This window comes from Myotis lucifugus, unplaced genomic scaffold, assembly GCF_000147115.1.
Source record: "Myotis lucifugus unplaced genomic scaffold, Myoluc2.0 scaffold_94, whole genome shotgun sequence".
NCBI classification, from domain to species: domain Eukaryota; kingdom Metazoa; phylum Chordata; class Mammalia; order Chiroptera; family Vespertilionidae; genus Myotis; species Myotis lucifugus.
This window is the reverse complement of record NW_005871142.1, coordinates 2,664,112-2,688,647: the sequence shown is the minus strand read 5'-3', so window position 1 is coordinate 2,688,647 and position 24,536 is coordinate 2,664,112. Positions and strand designations below refer to the sequence as shown.

Below are 24,536 nucleotides of genomic sequence, written 5' to 3'. Positions count from 1 at the left end.
ACCTTTTCAAGAAGAGGTTCTCTGGAATGTGGAACTCTGGCAGTGCCATCTTCTGGAGGTTCAACTGTTTTAGGTATTCTTGCAAATTCTGGGTATAAGGAAGACTTGCGAATGCTTTCTGAAACCACGTGTTTGTTGCCTACAACATAATAGACATTTTCAGAGCAGTGAGCATAGAAAGGCCTCAAAGTGCAATTAACATTAGGTGATAATCCATATTTGACAGATCAATCACTAACCAGGATGATGCACTGAAACTTAAAAAATAAATTATAGCCGAAACTGGTTTGGCTCAGTGGATAGAGCATCGGCCTGCGGACTGAAAGGTCCCAGGTTCGATTCCGGTCAAGGGCATGTACCTGGGTCGCGGGCACATCCCCAGTGGGAGATGTGCAGGAGGCAGCTGATCAATGTTTCTCTCCCATCGATGTTTCTAACTATCTCTCTCCCTTCCTCTCTGTAAAAAATCAATAAAATATAAAAAAATAAAATAAAATAATAAATTATAGAAAATTATAAATTTTTGTTTGTCATGGATCACTTCCAGTATTTTATTAAAGGAACACATAACATAGTAAGACTCCTAGCCAGTGTCCTTACACTTCCTTTGGTCTTGGCAAACTTTTCTGTTTACTAGTATATTCGTTTTGTACTTATCATCTACAGCCTTGGGTAACGGGAGCGGGGCAAGGGGGAGGGGGCCCGCTAACCATGTGCATGCTTCTTTTCTCCCCAGAAAATTCCCTGGGGGCAGGAAGCATGCCATATCCATCTTTGGATCCCCTCCTTCACCTAACTCAGAGTTGAGCATGTAATTAGCACTTATAACCATGCATTTATTGACTGATTTGTACTTACAACCATTAATTTGGAGCCCATGTGCCGGAAAGTCATGTCTGTTTTAGGAACTCTGTGATCCAAGAGTCTGTTGGTATACATATGCAAGCTTTTAGGATAATCAGACAGATCCACGGGGAAACTGGAAGCTGCTTTTTTGGTATCCACATCGGTGCCCGCGTTCCATTCAAATTCAATCTTCTCTCCATCTGAAAACACACATGTGAAATAGTTGTCAATGGTATCAGGTCAGCTTCTAACCAATGGCTCGCAACACTGCACTCAAGTCCAGAGCGCTCTGAGAAGGGCTCCCATGGGGAAGAGGTACTCACCATAACGCCATGCCAACTTCTTGGAAATTGTTGAGCCATATGCTGTAGCAGATGAGTCCATTTGGAGGAGCAGTTTTGTGGGAGACCACTGGGCGAGGGTTTCACTTCTGGCTTCTGCTTGCAAACGGGGTACAGAAAGAACACCTTTGATTTTGGCTTCTTCCTTCTTGTCATAACTATTGGAAAGAAAATCAATTGACATCAATGACTTTGTCCATTCCAAGGAGATTCGCAAAATTAAACAGAAGTTCGACTTGTGGTGATAAAAATGAAATACATGGATGGCTCAGAGAAATTTCCAGAGATCAAGCTCATTAACTTCTACAGTCAACTTCAGCACAAATTAAGGACTTTCCAGGGAGATACGGGAGAAAAAGAAGGTTTTCAGAAACTGTTTGAATGCTGCTTTAACATTTGCTAGCTCTGTTTTCTTGGCTGAAGTATCTAACCCCTCTGAGCTACTGTCTCCTTATATACAAAACAGGGAAACTTGTACCTACCTTGGAGTTTATTATAAGAAATGAGATGATTTCTTTAAAACACCCAGCACATTGCCTGATGAATAGTAAGTGCCCAGTAAATGGCAAAAAGGTCTAACTGGACATGTGCAGAGGGTGAGAATGTTGAGGGCTCTGCCCCTTGGACTATAGACCGGGAATGAATGATTGGTTGGTCAGCTTTAGAGCTGCAAAGGAAGACAGGAAAGAGCCACGAGGGCCAGCAGCTCCAAGCAGATCACCCCAAGCCTTCCTTACCTTATGAGGCCTGTGAAGGCGACCTCAGTGATTTTCATGTTCTGAATGTCCAGGGTGAGTTTGTAAGATGTTTTTTCCTCAGCAGATTCATCACTAACTCTGAGAACTGTCCCAAGGTCAATGCCAAAATCTGGAATTTGCGTTTCACTGGTCAAAGTCATAGTCTGCCGGTTATATTTGATTGTCATCGTGGCCTCAGTCTGCTTTACACCTGCAAGAATGCAAAAGGTGATTAAAACGTGTATTCAGAAGCTTTGTTTGGGAAGGAAAGAGAGAAAAGGGTAGAGAAACGACCAAGTACTCTATGGGTTTAAATGAGGAAACACTGCGGGATTTTACCCTAATTTTTTAACTTAGTGGTGCTCATGTACTTGTTCAATCTGCAAATATTTATCATGTGCTCGGCACTGCTCTTGGCAGTGGGGGGTGGGGGGTGGGGTTCTTGCCTTCATGGAGCTCACATCCTGGTGTGGGAATACAGATAATAAACAAGTAGTTATTTACATCAGATAGTAAATAATATAAAGAAACTGCAACTGGATATGACAATAAAGTGAGAAAGGGATATAAGAGGTGCTATTTCATGTGTGGTGGTCAGGGAAGTTTTCCCTGATAAGGGGATAATTGGGCAGAGAATTGAATGAAGAGAATGGTGGAGCCATGGTACATTCTGTGGGGAGAGCATTCCAGGTAGAGGGAACCCGAAATACAGAGGACCTGCTGTGGGAAACACTCAGCATGTTCAGGGAACGGTAAGGGCTCACGGTCCTTCTGTGTCAGGCATATGGGACACCTCTATATGACTCTCCAATGATGACACCCTCCCTGGTTCCTTGTCCCTCCCTCACCTTCTTTCCTCCCTGACTCCTCCTTTCTTTGTAACAAGGTTTCATATTTCCTTAAATTCAGAGGTTTGCCCATTTTATGTATTTTGTAAAACTGTTACATGACATATTATTTTTTAGCAGGCACCCTGTGGATTTGTTTTTCTAGTTTAATTTTGGAACACACTATTCCTACCTAAAAAAAAATCTTTGGAAGTGAACATCTAAATTTGCCCCATCTCCTAAAATGCTTCTCTAGTGGCCTTTCCTAGCTCAGTAAATGGCATCTCCATTATTCAGTTGCACAGGCCAAAAAAACTTACAGTCGTCGGATTCCTTTTTTCTTTACACTCAACACCCACTATATCAGCAAATCTTGTCAGCCTAGTCTTAAAAATATGGCCAGAATCCAATCACATCTCAGATCTCCTAGGCCACTGCTCTAATCCAAAGCCCCACCACCTTTGGCTTGGATTACTGCCATAGCCTACATACTAATTTCTCTGCCTTTGTGCCCCTAGAGTCTTTCCTCAACATAAACATAAATCAAATCGTGAAAACTCTCCTGTGGCCTCTTATTTCACTTAGTAAAAGCCAATGTCCTTACCGAAACCTACAAGGCTATTCTTTCTCCACCTTCCCTTTCATTCTGACCTCATCTCCTACCATTTCCTCCCTAATCTCTCTGCTTCAGTCATACTGGCTTCCTTCCTTTTCCTCAACCATAGCAGCCATACACCTGCCTCAGGGCCTTTGTACTTGCTGGCTCCTCAGCTTGTAAAGCTTTCCATATGGCTTATCCCATTACTTCCTTCAAGTCTCTCTTTTATGCTCCCTCTAGTGGCGAGACTGTATCATTCGAAATGGCACTGCCTTTCCGTCTCTTCCTACTCCCAAGATTCTTTGGATTCCTCTATGTCCTATTTTTCTCCTCAGCACCAATCTTGACATTCTCAATATTTACTTTGGTTATCCTATATAATAAAAGGGTAATATGCAAATTGACCCTAACAGCAGAATGACCAGAACGACTGGTTGCTGTGGTGTGCACTGACCACCAGGGGGCAGATGCTCAATGCAGGAGCTGCCCCCTGATGGTCAGTGCACTCCCACAGGGGGAGCTCCGCTCAGCCACAAGCTGGGCTGACAGCTGGGAGCACAGCGGCAGTGGCGGGAGCCTCTCCCACCTCCATGGCAGTGCTAAGGATGTCCAACTGCAGCTTAGGCCACTTCCCGCAGGGAGTGGGCCTAAGCCATCAGTCAAACATCCCCTGAGGGCTCCTGGGCTGTCAGAGGGATGTCTGACTGTCAGCTTAGGCCTGATCCCCCAGGGAGTGGGCTTAAGCCAGCAGATGGACATCCCCCGAGGGGTCCTGGACTTCAAGAGGGCGCAGGCTGGGCTGAGGGGACCCCCACCCCCACCCCACAAGTGCAGGGATTTTCATGCACTGGGCCTCTAGGTTACTATAAACTCCATGAGGGCAGAAACCATCTCCACTGTTTACTGTTCTAGCCTCAGCTCTAAGAATAGGCCCGGCACATATCAGGCACTCAGTACCTATTTGTTATACACATTAACTTGAAGATGTCCTCCTTGTGAGTTCTGGACCTGAGACTGAGGGCAGAGATGGAAGAGCCCTTTTCTGAATACTTACCTTCTGCCTGAGCTACAAACTCCAGTGTGTCCACCCGGGCCTTGCCCTCTTTCTGGAGATTGTAGGTTGCGCTGGCAGAATACTGCTCCACTTCTCCCGTGGGCCGCAGTTTCAGTTCATATCTGAAGATGCCACAATGCATAGAGTGAATGATGTTAGAGCTTTCTATGACGATGAGAACGTCAACAAAGCAACTTAGCCTCAATAGCAACAAAAACATGGTCCTTTTTTTTAACATTGACTCTTCTCCTTCACTAGTGATGAGCTTTATGGTCCCTTTCAGTCCCTCCAAGAGCCCAAGGCAAGGACAAAACCCAGGATTCCCAGGGTGTCTGGACAAGCAGAGCAGCAGGAGTTGCTGGTTGTGTCAGCAAAGATGAGACCAAGCAGTGGAAGTGGGGTAGGGGGTTGAAGACAAGTTGCTTTTAAGCAAGGCGAGGGCTTTGGATAACAATGGACTCCAGGAAAGGCCACCCCAATGTATCTGGAGGCTCAGAAACAAAGTTAGAAGAAAATCGGAATCTGTGCTGTGATCCCCTCATCTAATGCATAAGGAGAAAGAGGGGGCACCTTCTACAAAGAGATGCTTTTACTACTTAATTATAAATTTATTTATTTAATCCTCACCCAAGGAGTAAGGATATTTTTTCCATTGATTTTTTTTTGATTGAGTGGAAGTGGGGGGGGGGGAGATAGAGATAGAGAGGGAGAGGGAGAGGGAGAGAGAGAGAAGAAACGGAGAAATATCAATATGATAGAGACACATCCATTGCTGGCCTTCCACTTGTGCGTTGACAGGGAATCGAACCCACCATCCTCCGGTTCGCAGGTTGATGTTCCAATTACTGACCACACCGACCAGGGCCAAAGAGGTGCTTTTAAAGGAGTGATTCTCAATGGCAATGGGTGTAGGTCCCTCGGGGTAGTATGAGAAAATCTACTTGGCTATTTATTTTTTGAGCTAAGACTTCCCTCAGTGTTCATGACTCCTCACCTTCCAATACTGCCACTCCCTTCCCTCCTATGGAAGAACCCAGTCCTAGACTCAAAGTTTAGGCAGGAATTTGTGTAACCTTCAGGTGTGCTGGGTAGAGGACCACTGTTTTAAATAATTACTAGATGGTGCAAATCCCTGAGGCTTGTGAAACAGGCCTATAATACATGGCATTTTTTCCGTTGCCCTGCTATGTGGTCATAATGTAGAAGGTAAGCAGATGCTGGGTGGGACATTGAGCATGACTGACCTGGTGTCTCCAGTCAGAGGAGAGTAGGAACTGGTGTTGGAGTAAGTGCCTGTGGTACAGTAGTTCAGGCCAGTAAAGAAAGGCTTGCAAGTTGACCAGGAATTTCTGTTCTCCTTTAGAAGTGGAATCAATTCCGTTTTGGTGGTAGAGACCAAATGCATTGTGTTACTAGTGAAGAAAGAAAAATCCCGAGTTATCTCCAAGTCATGAATCAAAATGAACATCACTGATCACAAATGTCCCCTTATCTTGTCCTCTCTATCCACCCACCCCCGGTTAAACCCACCTCAAATTCTTTGATTTACTCTGAAACAAATCATAGTAAGAAGAACATCAACAATGCTAACAATCACAGTGACTCTATGTTTCAGACACTGCACTAGGTTATTTACATTTGTTATCTGTAATCCCCACAAAAGCAGGTACGAGGAGCCTAATTTTACACAGAAAACAGAGGCTCAGAGGTGTTAAATAACTATCGCTGGGACCTGACTTCAGGTGTGTTCCTTCCTTCTTGTGATGCAGGGTAAGAAGTTCCCTGTCTCCCTTTCATCTGAAATCTCAGTCTCTACTGGCTTTTTTCCATCTGCATTGAACACACACACACACACACACACACACACACACACACACACTCCCAAGGATGATTTCTCTAGAGCTAGTGTTTTTTCATTCTCAAAACAAACAGATGAATAACAAAGAATCACAACCTAATAACAACTAGTTAATCAGTAGGTCTTTAGGCTCTATTTAGTAAAATGTGAAAGGTTGGGGAAACTAATTATTTAGTGAGTCCAGCTAGGTTAAAAATAGGTAATCCAGTACCTTCTCTCCCTCTGTCACCACATATCCACTGGGGCCAGAATTATCTCAATTAACTGTCTGGCCTGGCCAAGTCCTGCAGGTACAGACTCGATTCTCTTTCGAACTGGCTAGTCAGAATTAACTGAAAGAATTACCTGACACTGAACAGCTTGACTGGCCTCTTTGGAGCGGGAATGCTGAACTTCAGATGCCCCAAGTTTAGGCCAACTCGGGCCTCCAAGCCCGTCTCATGGAAGAAGTTCGTGTTCATTTGGACCCCATTCCTAGCAAAGTCTGGAATGACGATGCCCATATTTGTCACAAACTCCACAGACACAGAGGGCTTTGTCACCAGTTCCATCTGCATCTTCTGTAAGTCAGAAAATGACCTGTTCAGCTTTGTTAACTACTTTAGTCCCATGAAATCAGATCAAGCCCCCTCCCCATCCCTGGGCAAACATGTCTGGGTAGATCACACCTCAGCAAACACTGTGATTTGATTGAAGGAAGAAAAGCCAAGTTCTCCATTCTCTATTATCCAGACAACACTGATACCCAGGATGAGAAAGTGCCCAAGTTAACTTTAAGCATAAGATAAAAAGATGACAGGAATCCGCACGTATTGAGAGAATAGCTGAGTTCTCGTGTGACCACCATGCCCCGTGGCAGCTCGCGAGGTGGAACCCTAAAGTTTTTCATAAACATGAATGTGGTGATTGCACTGATGAGGCACTTCACCTTGAACTGGAAACACATTTGAAAGTTGCACAAGGGCACCACCCAGGAGGAAAAGAACAACCGGAGGAATAAGAAGGTGAACAGACTCTTACATCCTTTACTTCCAGTTTCACCCCAGCCTGGATTCCAGGAGCGAGGACTCCAGAGGAGGACACTTGCAGGGGTAACCCAAGTCCAGTGGGGAGTTCAAAGGCATTGTCCATGAAGATGTAGTGAAGAAACAAGTCATTCTTTGAACCTTTCTTTAGGGCCTCTGCGACCTGTAGACCCAACAGGGGAGAACCACGAAACGTCAGCCTCCTCGAAGTGGGCTTTGTGAAATGTTCCCTCCCACTAGACAATAATTCTTTTTCGCCAGAAAGGAAGGAGCTAGCATAGATTAGCTGAATAGTATAATAAGTAAACATGAATTATTGATTTCAACACATTGGAATATAAAATATTGCCCTGGATAGATATCATATCATTTTCAACTGGTGATTCAGAAGGCATTTAAGACTTTGCTGGGCCTCAGAGCTTTTGGGATTGAAGTCTCACTACCTGGCATGGCTTCATTCTGGTTTTTTGGAGTCTAAATGTAAATGAAGATTTACTTGAAGTACAATATGTTATGATAAAATGAATTTAAAAGCCACTAATTTTTTGAAACTGAGTTATTGAGATGACGTACATATTAGTATTCATTGGCTTTTGTTTTTTAAGATGTAGCTAGAAAATAACTTGAGATGTTTTCTTAAAGCAAACTATTTATTAAATCCTAGGGAGTAAATGTCCATATTTTCTCCCTTCTTAATAAATTAATAAAAACTAGCTCACATTTAGACAATAGATTACAATTGACCAAATATGTCCTTTCATAAGCACTGCATCATTTCAATATTAAAATAAACCTGTAGCATTGTTTTCCACGTGAATAAACGAATGCTCTTAAGAGATATATCTAACAGTTTAATTTCTAAATGTTACCAATTCCCTGTGATCCAACAATCTTCTTCACTGAACGTCAAGGCAAACCTTTGAAGGAAGCTCATGCACTTTTGCTGGGTTGTGTGGCTAGAATCTGCAGGGAGATCTAGAAAGAGCACAGGCTAATCTCACCACCCGTGATGGGGCCTGACCCACTTACCATGTGGGGGATCCCCTTCAGAGTATGGACACCATTCAGGAGCAGCCTTCCCAGGAGCTGGAGGTCGTCGAGCTTGACAAAGCCAAGCTCCTCTCCTAAGATGCGGAGGTAGGCTCTGGCTTCTGGGAAATCTTTGGATTTCAAGTCCTTGATCAGCTTCTCAACATTACCCATAATTCCTTTGACCATGTCCTAGGATTTTAACAACATATCTAGTGAGATGTCAGAGCTGTCAAACACCTTTAGGTTTCTGACATGGGGCCTGTCTGCTGACCACGATGGACCTAAACACAAACAGTCAGGGTAGGGTACAGGGCAGACACTGGAATCAGGCTCTCGCCTCTTATTTGAAGGAGAAAGAGCTTCTCCAAATTGAGATGAAAAAAACTGAGGTCTTGTCAGGAACAGTGGTGCTTCCCCACTGTTCTTACCTTGAATAGTGAATGCATAGTAAGAGGGATCTCTACTCTCCAGGATGCTAGGATCCCTATGGCTCCCCACAATGAGCAAATCCTCTATCCCCCACCCCCTCCCCTGCTTATACCCTCTCTCCTTTGTCTACGGAAGAATAGTAGGTAGGGGTTTCTTGGGAAAATGAACTGCCAAATAAATTGGCCAAATGCTTGAAAAACACCTGATACTTGACAAGCTTTTCCTTAGCAATCAGAATTCCATAGACTGATGCTTAGGCATTGAGAGAGAAAAGAGTGATTGACAGACTCAAACTAGATCAAGGACCCTCAGCCTCAAGTTGAGGTAAGTAGATTAGAAGATGGAGGTGGGACCATCTGTGAGCACCTAAGAGTAAATGACTTCCCTGCTTCTCAAATGAAATGTGTGTGCAAGTTACCTGGGGATCCTATTAAATGCAGGCTTGGATTCAGTAGATCCCAGTGGAGCTTGAGAACCTGCATTTCTAACAAACTTTGATTTGATGCCAATGACTGGACCACACTCTGGGTAGCAAAAAATTAAAGACCAAGAAGCTCCAGACTATACAATCTATTTTCTACTCCGTCAGTGGGGGCTTTTGCTAGCTTCAATGTGAATTTTGCTTTCATTAAGCTATTGCACTGATGTGAGTGACAGCCAAAGAAAGAATTGAATAATAATGAAAATATGAATTTAAAAATTATTAATAGTATCTGTTTATTGAATAATCAGTATCAGAGCCAGGCACTCTGCTTAATGTTTTATATACTTTATCACATTTAGTCTTTAAATAACCTTATAAGGTATGGGTTATTATTAGCACTCTGGAGATGCAGAAACAGACAGACATAATATCAAGCAGCATGCCCAGGGTTGCATAGCTTGAAGACAGTGAGGTAAGAATTCAAACCCATGCTCCAGAGTTCACACTCTTAGTCAATAAGGTTTGGTGCCTCTAAAAAGTCTGGTTCCTGGGCACTCTACATCACCAGGAGGCCCATACGGCAGAAGATACTGGTTCTTACTTTCATGGGACTGATTTTAATAAAAGTCATAGTTGTCACTTCAGTTAAATAGTTGCTTCCAGGTTTAGAAAAAGAATGTTTTTGCATGGAGACCCAAAGCTTTCCTTAAGAGGATTCTTAACAAACACATACCTGCTCACGTTTATCATCTTTGGTGTAGCCAAAGTGGTCCTCCAGGACCTCAGAGACACGATCAGGAACTTTACCATCAACCCAGTACAGAGCCTTGTTGACACTGTCTGGGAAAAATCCTTGCTTCCCAAAGAAAGCTTCCAGGGTCGGCTCAAACCCTTTTCCTTCCAAACCAAGCTGAGAAAGAAAACCAGGGAAGAAAATGCTATCAGGTTTCCTTGTCGGATTTCCACCTCTCATTTCCCTCTTTAGGTCCATCCAATTAAATAAGTATTTGGTGAATACCGTAAGATAGAAACTGAGCTTAGCACTACTCAGGAGTTGCATTATTTAAATCTTAGTAGAACCTTGAAAGACAGAACTTATTATTTGCCTTTTTCCAGAAGAGGCAGCTAAGGTTTAGAGAGAACAAATAATCAAATCAAAGACTCAGAGTTGGTAGGTCTGTCTGACAGCACACCTCATGTACTTCCTTGGATTTTAGGTCTAAGGTCTTTTCTGAGACATCTAAATTTCCATTCACAAGAAGAAGTCATGCTTCAGATGACCCCTCACAGGGAGGCAGGGAGGTGGGAAGAAAAAGGCCTCAAAGTGATCATTCTTGTTCCTCTCCTGCTGCCTCATGGATCTCTTGACTTTCTATTTATGGTGTAGAACACAATGGGCTAGAAAACACAACTCTTCCCAGTCTCACACTTACCTCAAAGAGGTCAGCTGATTCAAATCCAAAGACAGTGAGGGTCGTTTTCAGCATGCTTTCTATAGGCAGGTAATTATCTGGATCAAATATAAGATTGCCTTCGAGTTTGGTTGAGAATGGGGTAAGGGATGGAAGAGAAACGGATTTGGAAAAGTGGTAGTTCCGGGAAAATTTTCTGAAGTCCATGACAGTTGGAAGTTGAGAGTCCTTCAGAGCTTCTTTCACTAACTCTTTCAAACTAGATGAAAAGAAGGAGTATATTTTGAGCTGACACATCATGGAACTTATGCATTATCTCTCTCACCCCAAGTAAAGATGGATTTCCAATTTTTACCAAATTCATGAGTTTGCCCCCACGAGTTTGGCTCAGGTCTGCTGTACTTTTGAACAAGTGTTTTTTTTGTTTTGTTTTGTGTTTTTTTTCCCCAGAAGAAAGAATGCTTTAGAAAGAACAGTCAGTGGCTAAATCCCAATCTAGGTTTGGAATTTCTGCCCTTGGTAACAGGTGGGGGGAAACGACTCTGACTTACCTCTGGACATACAGTTCATCTGAGTTTAAGATGTTGGCGATGTGGGAGGCCACATAGTTCTTCACTTGCTCATTCTGTTCCCCCGGGAGAAGCTGGGTGACTTTGCTAACGTCTGACTGAGAAGGGTCCCTCATCAGCATGAGGTAGGCAGCCAGGCGCTTATCCCCTGGAGCGGCCTCATCCAGGAAAGTCTGAAGGAGGACTTCCCGCACCTGGAGCCAAAGGAGGAGATTGTTACCACTCTCCTTTGGTTGACACAGAACAAGCCTGGCAAACACTGGGCATGGTTTGTAAGCAATTTATTATGTATAAGCCAAATTTCTCTTTAATAACTCTTCTAATGCTGGTACTGAATCTTCTTGCTAGTGTTTCCCAGAGCAACCAGCTCAAGGAGGGGTTCTCAGAAGACTCCGATCAAATGCATGTCAAATTCAATTTCACTAAAATATGCAAGTTATGGCCAAGTTATGACTTGTTGGAGACTTGCCACTAACTGAAAATAAAGTTGTTTTTAACATAAATTATTTCAATATGAGGGTAAAGGTTGAAAGGGATAGTGAGAGTTGGCGCTAATAAACAAGGTAGAATCCAAAGATATGGAGCCATTGCCACCTAAGATGGGGGTAGGTTGGCTATTTTAGATTGGGGAAAATCAGTCCTATTTTCCTAAGATGAGAGTGAACGTGATGTTTGATCTGGTAGGAGGGTAGCACATAGTGAACATTTCGAACTCTGCATTCTGGAGCAGCAGCAAGGTCAAATATTTCTCTCATGTTCACATACTGCCAGGCAGTCAAGTCAATAGGCTTGCTGAAAATTTACAATTAGAAAGCAGTAGAATTAAGGCCATAGAATGATGAGATTTAGGCTTGCATTCCAAATCCTTGTCAGTCTGAATAATGTTCAATTTAAGACCTCCTCTGTGGACCTTACCTCGTCTTTATTTTCCATTTTCCGCAGGGCTTGGATAGCAGCCTTCTGAATCAGCAGGGATGGCGCTGTACTTTTGATACATTTCAAGACTGAAGATGTGAGTCTTGGGGTGAGCTTCTGGAGGGTTCCGCCAATGTTTCCAATGACCTGCATTGAAAAGCAACCAGAGGGAATCAGGATGCAGGAGAAGGAAGAGGTGCCCAGGAAAAGTGCTTCTGAAATGATGCATATTATACAAAAGATAAAAGTACCCTCAGACTCAAGTAGGTGTGATCTTCGTTCCCAGTGCAGTCATCTTGAATCTGCTCCAACAGGTAATCAGCAATGTCCAGCAGCTCTTGAGTCGCTTTAGGGTGTGTCTTATGATAGCTACAGAATAAGAGTTAGGACTCAGTAAGCATGACTAGGTTTATCTTAAAAACCAAACTGCGTTTGCTGATTTCTTATTTCAAGTCATTACTCTCAAAAAGACCAGGACAAAAACAAGAGTGAGCATCAGAGTCTGAATGCAGAAGAAGGGGTACACTCTTAATATAGAGATGTGGGTGTTCCTCAGCTCCTATGAGGAGAACCAGGGGAAAACTTACTTGTGGATCACATGACTCAGAGCATAGAAAGTGGCCCGGCTCTGCTGCTCCTTCGCTGTGTTAAAGATCTCCTGCAGCCTCTGGGCTGAGGGCCCTGGGATCAGGGCCACCAAGTAGGTCACAACATCTATCAGAAGTGGGTTGGCTTTCTCATTTCTCAGCCACTGGAGGATGTGAGTGTAACACTGGGGCTGTCCGCACTGAATCAGGGCTTGCAAAGTGATGGGGCTGAGGAGGAAAGGACAGAGAAAGTTACATAGGTCACCTTCAAGGCAGCTAAAAGCTCCTTGGCCCGTGGTATTCCTTCTGCCCTTATTTCCCTTATTCACTGTTCAATCCAACCTATTTCAAAATCCAACTCAGACCCAAGAACCATTATTCCAAGGACCAGGAAGTCTTCCCTCTGAGCGTTAGCCACAGAAGAGGCATCGTGGCACCAAGTCTGAAGAAGGACCTCTGGTCTTATAACTCAAAGAGCACCGTTACCACTGTCCTTTGGCCAGGACACAGAACAAGTCAAGAAAATATCAGCATGGTCTCATCTCAGCCCTCACTTTCTTCTCTGACCTTCATAGCACTAAGAGCAAGTGCCTTGACGTATACAGAAACCACAGTATTATTTTGTTTGCTTGAGCTCTCTTCCCACTAAGAGGCTTCCAAAAGGCCAGACTTCTTTGTCTCTGAAACCTTCTAGGGTAACAGAACAAGGAATGAGAAGCTACCCATCAAAATGTGGGAAATATTTCCTTCTTATTTAAAAAAAAATACATATCTGTCTTAGATGCAAAGTATGCGTGTGTTCCCCATGGAACTCTAGGCAGCTTAGCTGCTATTTCTCTGTCCAGCAAACGTGAACTGATTGACTAGCTGGGTCAATATTTCAGTGGCCCCTGAGCTTTTCTGTTTGGCCAAGGTTCAGCACTGCCATAGGTGTATAACCTATGAAAGACGGAGCTGCCACCATTGAAGAAATACCTGGACACCTCGACCAGCTTTGGCAAGAGGGATGCGACTGCCTCGTTGTTGAGGCCTCGCAGCTCAGTGACCAGTCTACTGAAGAGGTTAGCTCTCTGGGCGTTCTGCTCGGAGACGTGCAGTTTTTGAAGCTCCTGGAGGGTCTTGACAATGGCCTCGGCCTGCTTTGGCGGTGATGTAGACTTGGTGGTCTCAAAGGTAAGACCCACCTCCTCGGTACCTGGAAGGAGGAAAGTGTCAAAGGAACCCTTGCTTACCTCTACAGCTCAATCCTATCTTGGTCTACTGGAGACTGGGAATCAGTGGGGTTTCAGCAAAGGGGAGAAGAAAAGAAAACTATCCTGTATCAGGGCTTACTATGTATCTGGCTCTGTGCTAGGCATGTGACTTCAAGGTTTTCACTGAGTCATCACACTGTGAGTGAGTATTACTCCTCAATTTAAAGATAAGAGAACTAAGATTCATGTTGGAGTGTCTTGCCTTGTCCAAGCCCTCTCTGGGTATAAGAGGCAGAGCTGGAATTGAATCCAGGCTTATTTGAATGTGGTATCCGATGACCTCTCTGCCCACAAGAACCCCTGATTAGGTGCTGCTGCTAATATGGCTACAGCTAAGGCGAGAGCTGAGGCTCACCCATCATTTCTTCCAGTTGAATCTAAAAGCATCTTGTTAGGACAGGAGGATCCTTTTGTGTCCCTTCTAGTATCCTCCTCTGACCTGCTAGGGAGGATGTGAGAGTGTGTGTGTGTGTGTGTGTGTGTGTGTGTGTGTGTGTGTAATTCAGCATGGAAATGTGTATTGGAAAGAGTTCTGGCTTAGGTTAAACATAGGAGCTCCTTTTGTACCACCTCTAATATTCTATGACCTCGAATACATCACTAAGCCCCTCTATGTGCCATTTTCTTTTCTGCAGAAGGAGTGTAAAAGCACACATGGTTACCACCTAACATCACAGGTTGCTGAGAACAATGAAGTAATGCATAAGACAGATTTAAATACAAGACAAATGCAGGGCTAGAGTTGGGCTTGAGATTTCTGAAATCCCTACCAAAGACTGATTCCTGATTCCGAAGGCTCTCTGCCACTTGCCCCAGGTTCAAGGTCTTATCACAGTGTGTATGAGGTTGTCAGAACTATGAAAGTTAGACTTAGGAGGCCAGTTGCCTACTTACAAAAACCTAGGTAGCTTTGGGAAACTTCTCCCATTCCTGTATGTCATTGTCACTCTGACATTCTCAAATGAACATGCTTTCTCACTAGAGTAGCCCACAGCTAGAACACCAGAGCCCACTTAACTCTTTAGTCAGAAAATGTTTCCTGGGCCCCAGCAAAGAGCTAAGCTATGACATGTGGACCATGTTGGGCAGATTCCCCAGCCCTGGCAAACATGTGGGTATAGTCTTACCTTCATCAAAGAAGCGGCTGTTGATCTTTGGTGTATCTTCAAGTTTCAAAGTCTGTGTAACCAGTGCCATCATTCCATACTTGTCCCTGGAAATAAAGAAAGGACAGCAGGTAACAAGGGATGGCCCGCTCCCCAGAGTAACTTCATGTTGAATGTTACCCCTGTCTCCACTTCTACCTAAGTCCTGCCCACCTTTCAAACCATAGTTAAATCCAAACACCCTGACCCTCCTAATAAACAGCACCCACCTCCTCCTGGTCACACTAGCTATCCTTCTATCAAAGGAAATGTTCACCTTATACCTTCAACGAGTTTGGAGTGTCTGGAGAGTAAAGGACTAAGTCTGTGCCTCGAAATTCCTTGGTATCTCCCACCACACAGTGCCAAGAATGTAAGTTATTCAATAAACATTAGTTGATTGATCAGTTTTCAAAATGGATTTGGATACATAGGTCTCCAGTCTAAATTCCAAATCCTCCACAAAGTCTTTCTAACCAGGGCAGCCTGCAATGATCCTGGATTTTCCTGACCTATAACCCTTAAAGTCTGGGTCTCAGGTATCCTTTGTTGGTCTCAAATTGTTTTGCATGTCTAAGATTTTTCCTAACAAATCACCTGTTAGCTTGAAAAGGGGTCAGGGATGGGCTCTGCTTTGTACCTCTTCACAACCTAGCCTGGACCAGGGAAGCTGAGAGGCATTCAGCTCACCCTGACCCCATTCACTGATAAACCAGGGGTGCAGCAGGTGACCTACTTGTGGGAGAAAGGCAGGAACAGGTGTTGTTCCTGGCAGATGGCTTCTGACACATGCTTCCTCTTGGGGTCCAGGGTGTACTGGCAGGACTGGTTGCTGCTGATCTGAGTTGACAAGGGTTGGGTCTGTGAATGAGATGAGGGAAATGCATTTTGATCAGTCGCTGGGGCTTGAACCTGAGTCTTCTGCCATAGGCATTTACCTTCAAGGAAGAAGGGGTCAGGTGGGGAGAGAGTGGGAATTCTGTACCATTAGACAAACTTGGTTGAAGAAGAGAACTTGGTACTTGACATTTAGACAAGGGGATGAATAACTTGGCATACCCAAAACTGAGTCAAGTTACAGACTCTTCTTATTCTGCCCCATTGGGCACCTCATCCTGCACAAAGGATATACAGCCTGGCATCCTACACATACCTGCCCCACCACACATTACTACTTCACACATGACTGGTCCCCGTGTTTCCTTTGCCTGGAAGCCCATCCTTGTGTCTCTCTTCCATCGATACGTCCTTTCTATCTTTCAGTCTCATGCTCCACATCCTCTGTGAAACTGAGCTAGACTCAATGATGTTCACCCATCATTTCTTCTAACTGGTTTTACCAGCTGCTTTGCCCAAAGAGCTACATGACTAGTGCTTTCCCCTTTGTGGTCAGGCCTAGGACTGCTTGTCTGACCTGTTCAGTTCATCACTGTATCATCTTTGTCCTTAGTTGACATGTGTATGAACCATATTCCCGCATTAGACTGAAAACACCTTGAGGACAAGGTCCACATTCACCTGCCACTGACCCTCCCTCCGTGCTGCCCAGAGTGGGGCTGAGCACACAGTAGCTGCTTAGGAAAAACAACAGACACCAGGGCACTGGCCTTTTTTGGCTGTGGCCCTGTGGTCACCAGACTCCCTGTTTTCTGGGCCAAGGACAGTGACCAGAAGCACCGTCAGGCATGGCGTGATTGCTCAAGTCCTTTGTGTTTACCGAGTTAAGCTGTGATTCATGTCCAGGAGATATTATAAGCATTAGGTAAGCTCAGGTAATGTGGTGCTACATGACCTTTGTTAAGGACAATTAGAGGTTAGTACCGAGGGCGTGTCCCAGGCAGGAGACAGAGGGGCCAGGCATGGATCAGGGTCATACATGGAATGGAAAGACAGGACCCTGGTGTGCTCTCAGCCATGCCACTCCATGGGAGTTAGGGGGAGAGAAGGGCAGAACCCAGGTCTTGGGACTTTCTTGGAGGCTAGAGGCTTAGAGCTGCAGACATCCAGCCCTTGCACAGGAAGGAACAGTATGTGGCTTGCTCGCCTACACTGGGTCTTGGAGCCTTCTGAGGGATGGCCAGTCATTATTCTCAAGTGATGGCAGAAGATTTGGTGCCAATGACAGAATGACAGCAAAAAGGACAGAGTTCTGGATTGGAAGTGAGAAACCTGATTCTAGTGCTGGATCACCTCATAACAGGCCATGTGGCCTTTGGCACCCTTCCCTTATGTGCTTCTCAGGTTCCCACTGTAGTCTATAAGAAGAGGAGGCTGGGCAGGTCCTTCTCTGAGATCCCTGCTAGCTCTACATTCCAGAAGTTTGCTAACAAAGAGGATAGTGAGAACAGCAATGCTGATGTGAGACTTACTAGGCCTTTGATCAAAGCCAGTGGGCTCACTCCTGTGCTAACAGGCTTGAAGTGGTCACACTTCTCCAGGTTTCTTTCGATGGATATTTCTGTTGCCACGTTTCCCTTCCTCGTTTTCACGGTAACGTCACTGGAACAGTTTCCATACACGGTATCCTATGGGAGCAGAAGATACAACAGGCATATTCAACGTGGGAAAATATCCTTAGGTGCTTTGGAAAGGGCTGGGAAAGGAGCTGGAAGAGAAGGTAGGAGCGACATGGATTTGGAGGGACCTTCTTCCCCCAGGCAGAGCGTGGGCATTGCAGGTGCCTGGCCAACCAGAGGTGCGGTGAGGACACGGGGAAGAGGGTTTTGATTCTGAGGCAAAGTGGCCTGGCCACCTAGGACCCAGCCGACTCTGACTTTATGCTCTGTGCTCTCAGAACATTTTCTCCTCTGCTCATTAACAACATGGATTCCATCTGCCTTGGGTTGTACTGTTCTGATTCTCCCCCAAGGCCCCAAGAAAGCCCCAAGGAAAGGTCTCAGGATGCAGCTCTGTGTTCTCCAACTGTGATGAAGTCTAGAACCGAGAACCCAGCAAGGGCTCAAAAATGGTCGTGGGACGGAAGGAAATGGAATTCTCTCAAATCGAAACCTTGAATTCTTAAATGAGGCTGGCAACCGGTTCAATCATTTTCCCGTGTTTGCAACACTTATAGGCTTCACCATGTTGCACCTTGTGGGAATAGAACATAACCCAACAAAGGAGTAGGGTGGTCAGGGCTCCCTAGGAACTGCTGTAACATTAGATCTGCTTGGGACAATCTGACACTGAGCCCAGAGGACAGGAAAGCCGTGGGCACTGGTGTTTCACACGGATGTAGGGTCTCCTGTGTAAGTAGCTAAGTCAACACTCCACTTCATGTAGACAGTGGGACCCAGCTCAGACACGGGGAGATGAGGTCAAAGGGCCATTCTTAGCAGCTTTCTAAATTCTCACCAGAAACAACACTTGCTTGTCCTCTTCCGTTTCCGGGGGAACCAGGAGGGCAGAAATGATGCCTCTCTTGATGTTCAGGATGTGTTTGGGCTCCTCCTTGTCTGGGTAAAGTAAAACCTGTTTCCCTTCCGGAGTGGCCAGTCTGAGCTCGAACCTGTCCCAGAGAGAGAGAGAGTGAGTGGTCACAGAAGTGTCCTTTCTCCAGCAGGAGCCTGTTGCACATAAGCTGGGTGGCTCTGCAGCCTTTAATTTTTTTTTTTTACTTATTGTTTTTTCTTTTTACACTTTTTCTTTAGAAATATATCCCTGCCTTTTTAAAAAGTTATACAAGTATGTGTATGTGATTGGCACTCTTTTATTTCTTTTCCTTTAATGCTGGCTCACCTGTCCCCTCTCTGCTCCACCCAGAGCTCTGCTGCCGCCCCTCCCCACTCAGACAGTCCTGCATAGACGTGTGGGTGTGAACATCTACACAGAAAGAGTTCCTCGGTGCTTGTTCTGTACAAATGGCATCGCACTCTGCACATTTTTTTCGATCTCCTTTTCTTCAATTCTCCACGAAAATCCTTCTGAGTCATTTGGTAGAGCCCTACAGATTCTTTCTAAAAAACTGCAAAACACTGAATTCTATGCTTATATAGAGTTGTTTTTGTTGTTGTTGTTATTATTCAGACATTCCCCTATTTAATGGCATTCACTTTCTCCCTTTCTGGATTTTTTTCCTACATGAACAACACTGAAATGAACATCCCTATGTCTATATCTTCACACACTACTGCTTTTCTTTTCATGGACTGGAGTCCTGCAGTGCAAAACTGCTGTCAAAAGGCTGTAGTATTTTTATTAATAATAGATATTGACTAATGGTTCTCATTCCATCAACAATGCATGAAAGTATACTTTTCCTCACAGACCCACCTGCAACAGGTGCTACAGCTGCTTCACATTTTTGTCATCTTATGAGTATAAGGGGATACAGATCCTAGGACGTCAGTTGCATTTCCTGACCGCTAGGCCATTTGAGCTCCTTTTCACACACTTGTTGGACATTCACTCTTTGACATGGTCTCAGGCCATGTCCGAGGCCTTCACTCTCAAGGACTTCCCTTTGGGAACTTCCTCTTGGGGATTTCAAAGCACCTGCCACACCTGCTCTAATTAAGTCAGGAGGAGAAGGAGCACAGGCACGTCTCCCCAGCTCTGCGCTCCCTCAGAAAGTTCCAGACACTGTGATGCAGGCTTGTGAAGCCTTGAGGTGGTCAAGGGCAGGAGTCCCTTTTGTTTGGAGGAGGGTAAGGACCAACACGTAACGACTGCTCACTCCCTTCCATCACTGTACCTGCTCCCTCATATACATCTAAGTCTCAGATAACATAAGGTGCATTGATGAGAGACAGCAGCGTCAAGGCCTTCTCTGCCAACTGAAAGATGGGCAGGGAGTTTCCAATGCTACCGAATCCACGGATCTATGACTGCCTGTATTTCCACACTCGTGGGAATTTAAAAATTGTGATTGGAAGATGAGGCAGGGGCGATGTTCAAAGTATTTAGCAACTGGTACCAGGTGGCCACGATCAGTCAGAAGAGGTGCCAGTGGTGGACCATAGGACTACACCGGTGGGGGTGTCCTGGCAAAGGCTCAGGCCTGCGCTCCCCCTGGACTCCCTGAGGCCAGGCCCGGCCCCCCTTATGTGCTTCTCAGTTTCCCACTGTAGTCTATAAGAAGACTGAGCAGCCCCTGCCCTGCCATGGCTAGGCCCCAGCACCTAGTCCTGCTGGGACCCTCCCTGGAGACCACCATCCACCCACTCTTACTTAATTCCTTATACAAGAATTTCCGTGTTTGAACAAACCATCTCAGCTTTATTATCTCAAGGAATTTAAGCGTGAGATCTTTTAGAAACACATTTAAATAACAATTAGGGGACCATGGCTAGGGGAGGGTAAACAATGCTTTCCTCCCTTGGATTGTTGTGAACACTCAGCAATTCCCTGATCCATGGTGAATATCGAATACAAATACATTCATGTATGTGCGTACTGTCAACACACACATTCATACCTCAGTGGACACACACACACACACACCCTCCCTCACTCACAACACAGCTCACAACACAACACCGAAAGCTCAGGAGCTGGAATGCACAGGCCCACGCTTGCTTACTTGGCCATGGCTGCAGAAAACTCCTCGGAGTTCTTGGCCTTCTTCAGCAAGGCCTGGCCCTCGGGGCTGAAGCCATACACTTCTTTCAGGGTGCACTGGCTTGTCTTCAGGATGAAGCTGCAGAGTTGGGGGACCTCCAGCTCGACCTAGAAGACAGAGGAGCAGCACATTGAGACCCTCCAACAAGAATGTGAGATTCCCCACCCCCGCGGCCCAGGGCTTCCTCCCCAGTCAGACACCAAGGGGGATGCTGTTGGGGAACACGGCATCTGCCCCCCAACACCACAGGTGTCCTTAACAGGCCTCAGTAGCCCTCCTGAATCAACCTAGACATAGTCCTACTTTTAAAAATATATTTTTATTCATTTCAGAGGGGAAGGGAGAGAGAGAGGGATTGAAACATCAATGATGAGAGAGAATCATTGATCGGCTGCCTCCTACATGTCTGCTACAGGAGATAGAACCTGCAACCCGGGCATGTGTCCTGACCGGGGATTGAACTGTGACCCCCTGGTTCATAGGTCGACACTCAACCACTGAGCCGTACCGGCCAGGCCCTATTTTTGATGTTTTGTTCTGGGGTACCAAGTCTCAGCTTGCCCTCATGCATGTCAATGAGGATGTCTTTTACTGGTTCTAGATGTGCTCACTTCAGTTATAAAGAGTTATGACTGCTCAGAAGACATGTAGCCTAGGAGTGAGAGTTAAGAAGAAAAAACAGGAAGTGGGAGGAGGGCTACCATTAGTTTTAATAGCAAAGGTGTCCTTAAAGTCACACACACCAAAAAAAAATCAGAAAAATCAAACCCATTTATATCTCTTAGGAACCATTCAAGCCTTCACATTTGGCTGGCGTTTAAACAGCTCCCTACTTGTCACCCAGAACTGTTCGAAAACTTGCCATATGATGGAAGGGATCCCTATTTGCACTATCTAACATGGGAGCCACCAGCTGGGTGTGGCTCTCGGGCCATTGAAATGTGGCTGGTGGGACTAAGAAACAGAAGTCTTACTTTTATTCCATTGAAATAGCCGCTTTGGCTAATGGCTACCTTATTTGACCACACAGACAGAGGGGCCTTAGAAAGACAAGGGCAGCTCCCTGGCCTGGTTTCCCCACGCGAACCCCCATCGTGGCTCTTAGCTTTGTTCCATATGAACACACAGGCGTGCGCCCAGCCTCAATAAGAAAAGTCGGACTTGAGAACAAACTGCATGCTTCCATTTTTCCCCTTTCCCATTGGTTTTTAGTAAAAGATGCTATTTGACTGAGATGATAAACACGGCCTTTCAGAATGCTCTCCTGAGATGCTCACTCCCCTTGCTCACCCACCAGACTTCCCTCGTCATGTTAAATTACAATGACATCTTAGAAACTGTTGGGAAAATAACTCCGGGTGGCAATTTGTGTGTGTGTGTGTGTGTGTGTGTGTGTGTGTGTGTGTGTGTGTGTGTGGCAGACAACTCAGCAAAGTGGCTTTCACACTGAGGGCCAGCTCCCAGCCCTTTGGGATCACAGACGTCTTGGCGTGAGCTGGGTTTGCTCAGCCGTGGCCTCCGGGTCCTCCAGTGTCCTCCCTCCTACCTTGCAGTTGATCTTGGTGACACTCCTCGAATCAGTAGACGCGGGGGCTCCACTGGAACTCTCAGCTTCATAGTTGTATACGTATTTCCTGAGGTGCTTGAATCGAGTTGTACCTTCTAAAATGAGGAGAGATCAGTCAGCCACGTAGCAGAAATAACTCCTAAGAGTCAGTTCTGGGCAGGGAGGGGCAGGGGCATAGATAATAATTTAAAAAAAAAGGTAATTAAACTCATATTATTTTTATTTATATTAAAGGTTAAATGGTTGATTTCTGCTTGTTCTTTTTTTAAGTTCTATTTTTCAAATTATTTTTAATTGACTTTGTATTATGCTGAATTTTCCTTTATAGATTTAATGTCTCTACTATGTTTTGCTGGGGCTAACGTTTCAATTAGCTAGATTTCCTTGAATATGTCATTTGAGATACAAGGAGGTGATTTTCAAGTGGTGGGGCTCAGAAAATCTATAGGAGAGACTGGAAAATTAAGAGGACAACATAAAGCAGACATCTCAAATGCCTGGTCAGCTGGAAACTAGCACAATCCTGTGGCTCTTTCTCGGTGCTCCTAAACACCTGAGGCGAAGCTCATTAAGCATTAGGGGTATTTGGCTGACTGGAGAAACATCGGAATGTTGCCATTGTGCTTGAGAGGAATTTTCTGAACAATTTGAGAAAAGGGACATTTGAGACAGGCACCAGGCTGCAGTGATGGCAGATTCCCACCAGATGGCAGTGCTTCCCCGTCAGAGGCCACCCTCCTGCTCTCGGAAGAACACAGGGTACCACTGCAAGGCCAGCTCCCTTGACCCTTAGGGGTCAGGTAAATACAAAGGGGTGGGTGTCTGGGTCTCCGCACAAAGGTTAAAGTCAGCATTTTTTCACAGTCATGTGCTTGGAATCAATGATTAGCCACTGACAAACAGGATGGTGATTTCTCAAAATGTCCAGGGGCCAACAGAATGACATTCCTACCCCCACCCTACCCCTGGCCACGGATAGACAGAAGGTCAGGTAGAAGGGAGTTGAGACCCCGTGGGGGTGGGCAGAGGCCCAAGAAATGGCTCCTTGGGCTCAGTGCAGTACACATTAGTCCCAGCATCGTGATGTGCAGGTGGGTGGGTGGGGGTTTGGGGGTGCCCTTCCCTGCCCAGTGGGGAAATGCCTTACTTGAACAGCTCGGGTTGACATTTTCCAGCACTTCATCTTCTGTAAGAAATGGAGAAGGAGAACTGTGGGTTTTTCCTGTCTTCCGATGGGCCCTGGGGTCTTACAGGGAGGACCTCTGCACCCACAGCGCCTTTCTCTTTTAGGAGGAAGCAGGTTCTGGAGAACCGGCTCCCCAGCCCCTCCGTCCCCTGCCCCCAGGCCTCCCCCCATCCTGAGGCTGGGAGCCACCCACCAGGCCCTGGCCCCCCAGCCCCTTGGCCCTGGACGTGACTGCCCTCCATTTAACCCAGGTCTCAGCTGCCCCAGCAGGTCTGAGCCACCCCTCCTGCCGCTGGCTTTTTGCCCCTCTGGCTGGGTTCTTGGACACTCTGGATGCTGTACCCCAGCGGGGCAGGCGGGCTGGGGGCTGCTGCACTCACCTGCCCCGGCACCTGCTGTGATCATCAGCAGCAGCAGCGCCAGCAGCGCGGGGCCTGATGGGCCCATGGCCGACCTCGGCCGGCTACCTCCCTGCACCTCGCAGGCTGGGCCTGGCCTCAGGACGCTCGCTGGTTCCACACGCAGGGGTTCACACAGACAGAACTCTGCACAGAGGTGAGAAGGCGCTCCGGGAGGGGTACACGCAGGCAGGTCTCCGCACCCAGGTGAGAATGCGCACCCCGAGTCGGCACCCTATTTATATGAGGCCGCCCGCCCAGCTTTCGGAACGCCCAGCGAACTACAAAAGGTCCAAAGGGCAGCCTCCAGGCCTGTTTGCTTTTCCAGGGCTCCTCTCAGAACCTGAGGAGGGGCCTGCGGCGAGGGGGCTCAGCCAGAGCCACACCGGCCTTTCCTCTGGCCTGGCCGGTCCTCTCCCCCGGGGGGTCTCAGAGGGTGAGGCCATGGGGACAGTGGGCTGGCATCTGAGGAGCCTGCCTGGCCCAGCAGGGCCTTCAGATGACCAGGCATTGGGGCCAACCCACCCCAGCTCCCCAGTCCCACTTTGTAGCCCTTTGGGGAGCCAGCCCTTCACAGTGTCTTGGTGGAGACGTTTTCCTCTCCATTCTTTCCCATTTGGGTAGATTTTGGGTTGATAGGGCACCCCTAATCCTGATAGGCACCCGTGGCTGTGGTTATCTGCTCAGGATTCATATCATGGGAAGGAAGCAGAGAGAAAGGGGAAGGAGGGAGGTCTGGTGAGTAACTGACCCAAAGTTACCCTGAGGGACCC

At 46.1% G+C, this 24,536-nt stretch overlaps 1 protein-coding gene across 1 annotated transcript in view; it reads right to left on the bottom strand.

The window, feature by feature from the left end:
- The window catches only part of APOB (apolipoprotein B), a 37,382-nt gene extending 13,570 nt beyond the window's left edge, over positions 1-23,812 (bottom strand). The window contains exons 1-24 of the mRNA XM_023756429.1: positions 23,746-23,812; positions 23,327-23,365; positions 22,159-22,274; positions 20,574-20,719; positions 18,407-18,560; positions 17,422-17,577; positions 15,789-15,913; positions 15,035-15,120; positions 13,630-13,849; positions 12,655-12,882; positions 12,319-12,436; positions 12,068-12,214; positions 11,135-11,346; positions 10,605-10,842; positions 9,905-10,081; positions 8,316-8,507; positions 7,282-7,449; positions 6,607-6,818; positions 5,648-5,815; positions 4,404-4,525; positions 1,925-2,135; positions 1,170-1,345; positions 859-1,046; positions 3-139 (exon numbers count right to left, since the gene is read on the bottom strand). Of these exons, the coding sequence (XP_023612197.1) occupies positions 3-139; positions 859-1,046; positions 1,170-1,345; positions 1,925-2,135; positions 4,404-4,525; positions 5,648-5,815; positions 6,607-6,818; positions 7,282-7,449; positions 8,316-8,507; positions 9,905-10,081; positions 10,605-10,842; positions 11,135-11,346; positions 12,068-12,214; positions 12,319-12,436; positions 12,655-12,882; positions 13,630-13,849; positions 15,035-15,120; positions 15,789-15,913; positions 17,422-17,577; positions 18,407-18,560; positions 20,574-20,719; positions 22,159-22,274; positions 23,327-23,365; positions 23,746-23,812 (3,803 nt within the window). The remainder of the gene's footprint in view (positions 1-2; positions 140-858; positions 1,047-1,169; positions 1,346-1,924; positions 2,136-4,403; positions 4,526-5,647; positions 5,816-6,606; positions 6,819-7,281; positions 7,450-8,315; positions 8,508-9,904; positions 10,082-10,604; positions 10,843-11,134; positions 11,347-12,067; positions 12,215-12,318; positions 12,437-12,654; positions 12,883-13,629; positions 13,850-15,034; positions 15,121-15,788; positions 15,914-17,421; positions 17,578-18,406; positions 18,561-20,573; positions 20,720-22,158; positions 22,275-23,326; positions 23,366-23,745) is intronic.
- Between the last annotated feature and the right edge of the window lie 724 nt (positions 23,813-24,536).